At 46.6% G+C, this 10,919-nt stretch overlaps 1 protein-coding gene across 1 annotated transcript in view; it reads right to left on the reverse strand.

The window, feature by feature from the left end:
* Positions 1–702: 702 nt before the first annotated feature.
* Positions 703–10,919, reverse strand: part of RGS8 (regulator of G-protein signaling 8) — a 13,648-nt gene continuing 3,431 nt past the window's right edge. Inside the window, exons 4-5 of the mRNA XM_009709821.1 lie at positions 2,758–2,924; positions 703–1,019 (exon numbers count right to left, since the gene is read on the reverse strand). Of these exons, the coding sequence (XP_009708123.1) occupies positions 837–1,019; positions 2,758–2,924 (350 nt within the window). The 3' untranslated portion in view covers positions 703–836. The remainder of the gene's footprint in view (positions 1,020–2,757; positions 2,925–10,919) is intronic.

Raw genomic sequence — 10,919 nt, forward strand, 5'->3', positions numbered from 1 at the left:
CTTTGTGCTAGGTTTTGGTACGGTGCCTAGCACAACGAAGCCTGAACGACGACTGGGGTCCTAAGGCTGAACTACAGTACAAATAAATAATATTAATGAAAAACAATCACTCGCACTAGAAGACTTGCCTGACTAGGTTTAGCGAGAACTTTTGGGATTACCTTCCTCATGAGAAAAATTCAGCTCCTTGATAGTCACACAGAAAATAAGTCTCCATCCCTGGAAGATAAGGGGCTGTGACAGGGTAGCAGCTGGTGTGATAAGGTGGGCAACCAAAATGGAAAGGTGAGCTGAGCTCGCTGACGGTTTCTGCTCTGGGAAGCGGCATGAACCGTGTGCCTTTTTGCCTTCTCTCTCCCTCCTCATGGTCTCTGGATCCAGACCCCAGCAGCCAGCGTGGGAGATGATGTTTTGGACTGGACTTGGCTTCACAAGTCTCAGAACTGCCCTTAGGGCCCTTCCGAACACAGGGGAGAGGCAAGAGCCAGGGAGGTGGCTGGAAGGATGGAAAGGTGCAGTGGCGTTATTTACACACAAACCAACGTAGTCATTTTAAAGGAAACCTGCCTTCCCAACAGATGACCCTGTGACTAGAGAGGATTATGGGTTTGTGCTGGAGAGAGCCAACAACTGCAAGATGCTACCGCTAACCAAAAAAAGAAGCACAGAAACTCAGAGTCCTAATACCACGTCTGGATCACACTCTGGAAGCCTCCTCTTCCCCTTCTCCCTCTTTTCTCATCCCCACAGCTTTTAACACCAAGAAAGGTTCACATTTAGACATGGGTTTTGGCCGTTGTGGGAAGCACATGGTTTCCGAGAGCCCCATCTCTGCTCTAGCTGAGCCTCCTCTGGGTTTGAGACAGCAGGTCTGTGTAAATTTTGGATCTCAGGAACCTGGGGTAAGAGTCTTTCTCCATCAGGCTGTGCACCTTCCCCTGGGCTTGGTCAAAGCAAGAGAGGGAGGGCTCCTGCATATTTCTTCTTGTCAGTTCCCGTGTCTGGAAGTCTATGTTCACCTGGGAAAAGTATCAGAAGAGAGTTTGGTACTGAGTGACCAGTTGGCCTGCTTCATATGGCACATTTCGTTTCAGCCGTGGCTGTAAAAGCAAGCAGCAGACCCAAGATCCTACCCTCGTCCATCCATAAACAGCCCCCCAAACTCTGCAGGGTTTAGTGATCCAGCGTTACGAATCCTGCCCCAAATTTGGAAAAGTTGAACTAGATTTATAGTGATCTGAGCAGTTCGGAAATCAAACTGCTTTTATTCAGGCTCTTAAGCAGGGTTTACGTAGCACATCTTCTAAAAATGCTGACTCAGCTTAACTGCTCTCCTGTCGACCAAGGTTTCCCTAGCCTCTTTACTCTTCACTACATGCTCAATATAAGGGTGAATGAACTTTTAGCTGGGTTTAAACTGTTAGTACATTCTTATTAAATGTTTTTAAACTCTGTTGCTATAAAATAAATTGTTTGATTTTTCCCACAACAGCTTTGTGTTACAATATCTGGAGAAGGAACTTGAAAAAATAAACCACCCTTATGTTATGACTGCCGTTTGTTTGCAAAAAGAACAACGTGAGTTTTCCTGTTTTCTTTAAAAGTCAGCGTTTGTTAGGGTTATTGTTTAAAACCTGGCTGAAAAGATGTTATTTGTTGTTACTAACCCAGTGTCCAAACTTACAGGAGTCTAGAAAGTAAGGCTGTCTGCCTTAACTCAGATGACAGCAATATAGATTAGCTCTCTGTGTCACTTAAGGGTCATTTCACATTCTGGCGTACCAAAATTACGACAACAGGACCAAATTTTAGGAAAGACCGCATCCAATCTGCGCTCACAGTTCTAATCCAGATTCAGCCCTGCAGTCCTGAAAATCTCATCCAGCTTCACGAATAACAGCAGGAAGATGCTCACTGAGGGTGATGGGGATTGAAGCACGTCCCAAGCTGCCCGCACCCCTTGGTATAAATCTGGGTGCTTCTCAGTGGCCTCGCAATAGCCTTCCTAGTTCAGAGATGGAGTAAAGAGAGCCCTTTGAGGGGGATCCCCTCGCAGGCACCTGTATCGTGACAAGCACCCATGCCATCTAGCAGGAGGACCTCCATGGGAGAGCAGGTGCGGTAAGCACCCTCCTGGTTGTGTTAGAAATACAATAACACAACCCAACATCACAACACAGGATCTGACAGTCGCATCAACCTGTCAGCACGTGAAAGAGGACTTAATTCCAGGCTCCAGGTTGTGACTGCACTTTTTGTTCAGCTCTGAGTTATTGCTCGCATCTTTTAGGAGGTCTAATTGAGTTAGGAGTTAGTCAGCAGATAAACACTCCTCCCTGGAGAGTCAACAAGTTAGTCATTCGTGGGATGCTTCTATACAAAATGTCCTGCAAGAAATGAGCTAAATAGCCTGCTCAGGAATTGATAGTAAATGAGAAGAGCAAGGTGATGTACTCCTCGGAAGCTCATAGAGGTTAGGAAATGTAGGTTGTGTTTGCCAATGAACTCACTGGCTATGACTAATTTAGTACCGTCAAAGTAGTTGCCCTCACCAGGGACTGAGTCACCATGAGCAGAGGCAGCTGGAGCAGGCAGGATGGCATTCCCATCCTCCTTATCCACTCCTCACCATCACCTCCGGGAGGGGAGGGAGGGGTCCCCGACCCCCCATCACCCCGCAGGTCCCAACGGGCGGAGATGGACCTGCTCCCTGTGCCGCAGGGATGCTCTGTCTGCCCGGGGTGCTGGCATACCCACCTCTCGAGGAGCCTGCACATCGATGAACTCCTCGAAGATCCGCTGAGCCTTGGAGGCCAGCTTGGCTGCCGAGCGGGTTTTCTTGAAGTCCTCGCAGGCAAGCCAGAACTCCAGGTTTTCCTCACTGAACTCTGTCTTCAGGAAAGCACGGAAAGCGGCCAGCCCATCTGCAAGAGAGACGCGGGGAGTTACAACAGGAGGAGTAAGAGGGTAGGGAGCAGTCTCTTTAACAGACAGCCTTCCATCCACCCCTGCCTACCAAAGAGCATTTGATTTTTCTCCCAAGGTCTGCTATCCCAGGATGTGTCCATAACTTACACCATCGCATCGGCTGGACTCTCGTAAGATGCCACAAAGCCAAACAACATTTGCCGTTGCTCTGAAAAAGTGTTTTGCCAGCAAATGTGGCAAAAGGTTTTCTTCAGGATTGGGGCACCTAACCTTTGAAAATTCCTCTTGAAAACATCGAGCTTCAACGATACAGTCTCTTTGCCACAGCCTCTTGCGCTTGTTAATGCAACACTTTGGAATGTCCTGTCTGTCATTAAGAAAAACCTTTAATAAACCTTAGTGTCTGTAGACTTGTCTCCTATGTTTTCTGTCACTTTGCTTTATTGCCTTGTGACATATTTTTAGTTCTTATTTAAACAGAGGAAGGATCTCGGAGAGTCTAACTGTTACAGCTACAATAAAGGGGAAAGGGAAAGGACGCGGCGTAATTACTGCTTGTCTAGTCGGTGGTAAAAGTGTTCTTATCACTTGTTAATGCTTAGCAATTGTGACATTTCAGTAATGTAATTTGAGTCAGCCGGGGCAGCTTAGAAATATGGAAAGATTTATTAGGCAATCTGTGTCCTCTTAAACCCCTGCCTGGGCATATTTATGGACACAGCTATTGTGTTTTATTTCCTTTCCCTGAATGGCACCAGCAGAGCTGAAGTAGCTGGAGGTTTCACACATGCCCTTTCTTCTTCGTTTAGCCTTGGGATAAATTTGGCTCCTAATTTATTTTTTTTTTTCCAGTAACATGTTTCTAACTTTTCCTGGTCTTTTTCTATAGGATCTGAGTATTTGTAGTTCATGACTGGAAACCTCCTGAATAAGCACTGGCTACTTCCAAGCAAGCGTCTAAAAATATCGATGGAATCAGGAATGCACTGGGCAAGGTCAGACTCCCAGAAAGGATGAGAAGAGCAAGTGCACATGTGCCTGGCAGGGATGGACAAAGACTGGTGAGGGTTTGTAGGACCTGAACTCCTGCAATGCTGTGGGTTGGGGGTTCCACTTGCCCCTTTGTGCTGTGGGAGATCTCGGCAGTGCTGCCTTCCCTCCTTCCTCCTGTGGCAGGGGGTGTGGGAGCTGGGACGGAGCCCACGGGGAGATGCCTGATGGTTGGCGTGGGTCATTTCACATGTCCACAGCAAGCCCAAGCCCATCAGGGACAGGGGCTGGCCATGTCACAGGATCCACCACAAACTCCCTTACAGCTTTGTCCTTGTTTTCTTGCCTGCACCAGGTACACGAGGAGAAGCAGCAATGTAACACTGCCCTTTTTCTTCCTTGTGCATCCTAATCTTATTCCTGCTTCTCTTGTTTCTGGTAATAACTTAGGACACGGAGATATTTTTCAGTTCTAAGTCCTGAGCCTAAAGCCCTAAGAAATGGCTCCAGGTCTTGAATAGCAACTAACAATCCTATTTCTGGCTGCGCGTAAGTCAGCGGAGATGTCTGACTGCCCAGATTCTCAAAGGGAGAGGCAGAAATGCCATTAGGCCAGACAGGACTAATACAGACAGAGGCTAAATGTCTCCGCTCTAGGTTTCTCAAAGCTCCTTCACGGGCTCTGCACTGCTAACTGCTCCATCAGCAGTCTGCCTTGCAAAGAGCACAGCAATCGGCAACTACAACGGGTACGTCCCGTCTCGGCTACGCTTGCTTCTCCCGTCAGCCCTAGGAGGGTGAGAAATAGCTGTATCATACCAACTCGTCCGTCCTGCCACTTCTTAATTAATGCACTTTTAGGAGAAGATCGGGATTTTGGACCGTTACCGTGGACAAAACGAGGGCTCTCGTCCGTGATCACTGCAGAGCAATTAACAGTGCAAATTGTGGGTTCAAGCCTGCAGCAATAATGTGACATTCGCCCTGGAGATGCCTGCAGAGCTGACAGTGCCAAAGGCATCTCCAGGAGCAGGGTACCTGTCAGGATCATGCTGCCCGCGGCTGCTTTGAGCCTTTCCATGGGTAGATAAATGTGGTGAATGAGAGACACATTTTAGGGCATCCCTTCCTGAAATCTAGGAGGCAGAAAAATTTTTCAAAACTTGTGTCCCCCTTAATGCCTATAAAATTCACAGAGCCCATGTGGGAGCAAGGGGAGGACTTGAGAATACTGCAGGGAGTCTTTGCAGGAGGAAAAGGAGAGGACACGACAGCAGGCTGACAGGTTTCAGAAAGAAGAAAGTACAAAAGGGAGAAAGCAGCAGTTCCCCGAGATGTATGTCATTTTGTATATCATCAGTTCCTAGGACGTTTGACGTTAAATATTCCAGCACCCAAGAACGCTGCTATGACTATACAGTCTCTGCTGTGTGTCCCTGCAGAAGTCTTGCTCCCCTTTCTCTACCTTGGTCTTTTTTTCCTCCGCTTTCCTTTACAACAGCCCTAGCACTGACAGAGGATCACTTGCAGAAATAGCAGCTTTGCGTGGCAAATATAGTATCTGCAAAATGTAATATCTGCTAAAAGAAGGGGATGTCATGATTGATGAGGTGAGAAAGGCGTTTGGTTCAGCCCTGCACCGGAGAGCAGCCGTAGCAGGTCCCTTCTGGGACCAGGAGGTTTCCATATGCTCTGCCTCCTGCTCTCAACGTCAGTCAGCTCCTTTTTATCTTGGAAGTAAGTTTAGACAGCGGACAGACAAATAATAGCGTCTGGCTGTTCTCCACTTCCTTGTATATTCCTGTCGTGCCCTCCTTGCAGCCTTTGAGGAGCTGGAAGTGATGAGACTGGACCTGGGAGGACCTTGCAGAGGAGGCCCTGGATGCAGGAGAGGCCATCCTTGACTCCAGGCTGCCTGGCTCTCCCCAAATTTCATCTTTCGCCTTTGACTGCCTGCCAGCATTTACAGCTGCGCCTGGCAGCCAGAGTTTAGAGATGTGAGCCCAGCTGACTGCGCAGTAGTAAATCACTGCCCACAAGTTTATCATGGAACAATGACAACTCTGATTGAAAGGGCAAGAGGGCAATTAGGTATGGGGACTGCCACCACCGGAGCTGGAATTTGCCCTGGATGTTGACTTTAATCTCCTCCTGTACATGACAGCTACCAAGGAAGCATTGCTCATGAAGGATCAGCATGTCAAAGCTCATCCCACCTAACCGGACAGCTTTTTTTGCTGGGGCAACCAGCATTGGATGGCAGTCTGGTACAAGCAGGAAAGCATCACCTACTGATTCAGCCTCCTGAAATATCCTGGAAGGTGTTGGAGCACCTGAGAAGTGCAATTCCAAAGGGGTGCTTTACAGAAAAAGCACGGAAATGAAAAGCAGGATAAGAAGTCTTCAGTTGTAGCAGCACAAGATATCCATAAAATGTGTAGCCTAAAGGCATGGCCTTGAAGAAAAGAAATGTACTGGTATAGATGCATGGCCCTTCAAGACAACTGTTGGACACTTATTCAGGAATTTGACTCAAGAGCAGTGAGTCTTGCTTGAACCCAAAGGAGCGAATCAGTACTGACGGAGCAGAGAGGATGAAGGTAAAGAAGTGGAGCTCTTCTACTGAGTCTCAAGAGCCTGAAAGAGGAGCAGAAGACGTTTGCTTTTTACTTTTGTAGTGTAAACGTTCAATGCTCTCTGTTCAAATAGACCAAGGGAACATACAAGAGGATTGTCAGGAAAGATTGTGCAAGTACTTGTACATGACCCCATCCCAAGATCTTGGGGTGCACCGTACAGCTATAACCTGCAGGTGACCTGGGAATTAGATGGACAATGACAAGAATTTGTGTTTTCTAGATGGGGACTTGCCAGGCAGATCAGTGACTATGTGAAGATAGGGACTCAGATGGTCCTGACATCCCATGTCGAATGTTCTTCAGGCCATGGATAGTGGATCCTTTCCAGCAAGGAGGAAGGGACTGAACTGGCTAGCACAAAACACAGCACAGGTCTTAACTACGGCAAGCTTCAGCAACATGAGGAAGAGCCGAGATTAGTGGTTTAAATCATTCGGGTAGACAGCTTAATAACCAAGCATTAGCCACTGTCAGAGTAAGAAAGCGATCAACAATCATTTATTTATTACACGCATTTCACACCATCGGTGCAATCAGCACTTCACCTGGGGAATAAAGGTAGAGTCCTTATGGCTGTAGATGAATGGATCAGCTCTATGGAGCATGTTGGGTCCAGGGCTGAAGAGACAAGGCCACAATGGTCCGTACAGCATATGTACATGCTCTCACTGCTGCTTAGCATCGCTTCATTGAATGTTAGCTGCCTGTCACCAGCACAATGCTAATGCTAATGCTGTTCTGGCTTAGAAAGAACTAGGAGTAGGCTGGGATATTCCTGTGCTGTGTAGGAAGAGGAGCAATGTGTAGACAACAGAAGGAGGAGGACAACAATAAAGTTTGGGCAGAAGAGCACAGAGATCACAAAAAATGGTGGAGGGGAGAAAAACCAACAACAACAAAAAAATTATCCTTGAGATAAAAATGGAAATTCAGCACAAAGGTTTTCTGCATTGGATGCTTCGTTGAAAAGTGACTAAGGGCTGAGGACAGACTGTCCTGCTGGATTCTGGACAAATGACAAGCCGTGTGTCCAGCCCCGCGAGGGATGCAGAATGAGACATGCCATTGCTTGTATTTCCCTCCAGCAGCCTGTCAAAAGAAATCTCCATCTGGCTGACCAGCCTGTACCTCCTGGGCATGGGTACAGAGGGGGGATTACTCCTCAGTTACTCGCATGCAGACACACTCTGCAGACCACACTGAGCTCCACTTCCCTGGGAGCCATTGCTAATCCGCACTGGCATAAAATGGGAAGAGACACCAAAATCTACCATGTTAAAACCACTGCTTGTGCTCCCCGAGCACCCAAGGAAGCATGCTACATGCGATCTGTCTCTGACTCTCTCTCAATTCCTTGGCAAAAGTAGCATCGAACTCCTCTCTCCTGTTGCTTGCCACGTTCAGAAGCCCTGACCCAAGGGAACACCGCTACGCTGTGCTGGCGTCTCTTGCAGCGGGCTCAGACAAGGCTCCTGCTGATCAACTGGCTGACCCTATGGTTTCAAGTTGATTTGCTTCACTCGTTAGCAAAACCAAGCGGGATATCATTGCATTGACCTATTCGTCTGGGGCTGGCAATGAAACGGGGCTGAGCTGAGTTCTGCTGTTCAGCACTGGTTACTCTACAAGGGCTAGGCTGAGGGATGCTCAAGTCCCACTGCCAGTGCAAAAGGAAGGTGGGGGTGTGACAGAGAGTGCCCTTCTGCCTTTCCTACTCACGGTCTCTTGCTAATGTCAACACAAATTGTTCTTTAAAGGACCAGGGAATTAATCCAAATCAGACCACTCTGTACAGAGGGGAATTGCCCAGCCTGCGAATCTCTGGAGACACACAACTGCTTCAAAACCCAGGGTTTTTCAGTCCTCCACTCAAGATGCTGCCAGAAATAGCATGTCAGGATCAAACACTACCTACAAAGGCCATTCATTAACACAGGGGAGAGGGAAGGGGGGGGTCCGCAGGGCCTTCACGCTTCTAGGGATATTTGACAAAAATGAACATAATGACGCTCTCCGTAGAGTCTGTATAATGTACGATACCTGTTCAGGTCACTTCCATTTAGAAACCTTTTGGAGACTCATGAAGATAGGACGCGGAAGAGTACAAGTTGTTTGCCTTTCCCATAAAGAGTACTGCAGCCCTGCGAGCCTCCTCCGTGTACGAGGGCAGCCTGCTCACCTTGGCATTTCAGAGAATCCTTTAGGGAGCTCTGATCCATTTTCTTGTTCCTTGGAGCTCTCTTTTGCATCTCTCCAACCCCTTGCACTACTACCCACAAAGACTGCCCTGTTTTCAGCTGCTACATCCAGCCCCTGAGCCCTACTTGAGCACTCTGTTGGGTTTGGGTTTGGTTTTTTTCCCCCCAAAAAAGAATAGGTTGGCTGGAAGGGACCCAAAACCACCGTAACATCTGACCGCAGCTGCAAGCGCCACTCAACCCCCTGAAATCGGCATCACAATCTCCCTTCCAAAACAGATGAACTGTCCATCTAGCAAAGAAAGAGTTTATGACAGATGTGTCAAGCAGAACTGATCTACCTGCTGATGCCGTGAGCCCCAGGGGAAATTCTCCCTGAGCCCAGCTGGTGCTTATCCATGCCCCCAAGCATGAATTCAAATTTTCCCTGGCTGATATTGTTCACCTGGGCAATCACAGAGAAATTAGACTGAGACAGTTCTGTCTTCCTCTCGGCACTAAAAGTAGAATATTAGCTGGCAGGTTCGCTACAGACAGACGCAGGCAGGCCTGGCACCGCTTTTCTTACTCTCAAATTTTGGTCAGGTAAGGCACAAGACTCCTTTACCTGTCTAACAGCAGCACATTTCTAACAGCAAAAATGCAGCTCTCTTTTGTTCTCCTTTCGTAGCAGATTTTTGGCAATTCTGGATTTTGGATACAAGTACACATAAGCAAAACCACAATGATTTCACAATATAATTCCTTTTATGGATATACGCTTTTCTCTCCTTTAAAACCAGTGTTAACTAAAATAACACTTCTGTTTTCAACAGAGCTTTTTGTATTTGCATCATGATAACCCTTGACTGCCAGGCTAGCAATTCCAGAAACTTCAGGTGCAGAGCACTTGTAATATATTCCTTTAGAAAGTAGTTTATTAAGCAACAAATTATTTTTTTTGTCACCGATCACCAGGCAATGTCACCATGACTGCTGATAAAAAAATATTCATTTAAATTTTAAAGATCACCTTCAGTTGCTATTAGGAACTGAATATTTTTCATTAGGTGTCAGAGAGTTATCAGGATCACTTTCTCTTCTAGAGACAGGAAAAATTCTGATAATTCATTTATCACTCTATAAGGCTAATTTATTAATAAAACCAGACACTCTTGTGGAGCCTGGTGGACGAAATAATTGAACTAAGGTTTGATTTAGCATTCGCAGCAGTCAACTGAAGAGGGAACAGTCTGTATAATGTCAGTACATAGATGCGTAAATTCACTGGCTTTTGTAACCAAAGCACTTTTGCTGCAGTCTGTATCTAATAAGGAAAATTTTGACTTCTGAACTGGTGAAGGAGAAACAGGGGTTGGGGTAAAGAATTGTAACACTGCTCTGAACGTCCTGTCCTCCCCCCCGCCCCCCGGCCCCCAGGCACCTTATAGTCTCTTTGGTGCATTTTTCCTTTCTTGTCTGAAATTTCCACAAAAGAAATGTTCCCTCTTAGACATGCCCAGCTACACCACATATATATATATTTTTTTCTGCTGGCTGCAAGAGCAATGATCTCAACAAGATACTGCTGCTAAAATTATATACTGCTTTTTCTGCCTTGGACAGCCAGCCTGTTTAAAGTTGTCACTTAATTCCCTGCCAAAACTGTTGTCATCTCAGTAGAAATCCAGCAAAATTACACTTTAGGTAAAATAATAATATAATTCTACACTTACATTTTAAAATATATACGCCTATATTTTTAAATATAAGTGCAGAAAAATCTGAATCCCTAGGAGAGCCAGGCGGTTCCTTATTGCAATAAAATAGTTCAACACCCACATTGACTTTTCCCCAACTTTGACTCCTTGTTCTATTCTCCAACAGAAACACATTAATGAACCTATACTGTGAACTTCACTATCTTGTTTATAATTTCTCAGCACGAAAACGTCGGTGAAGCAGAATAATATTTCCCAAACAGAACTGCTACGACTGAATGGAGCGAGGTGCGCTGATAATACGTTTGCACAAGGTTTCTAGATGTGAAATGTTCAGGTTTGCATTGGTAACTGTAAGTTAGATTCTGCTGAGGGCCACCACGCGTGGTTTCCCTGCGACGGAGCAAGGTGTTCAAGGTTACCGAACGGCGTAGGCTGGCGCAGCACGCCCCGCAAAGGCTGCC

This window comes from Cariama cristata, unplaced genomic scaffold, assembly GCF_000690535.1.
Source record: "Cariama cristata isolate BGI_N322 unplaced genomic scaffold, ASM69053v1 scaffold10201, whole genome shotgun sequence".
Classification (NCBI taxonomy): domain Eukaryota; kingdom Metazoa; phylum Chordata; class Aves; order Cariamiformes; family Cariamidae; genus Cariama; species Cariama cristata.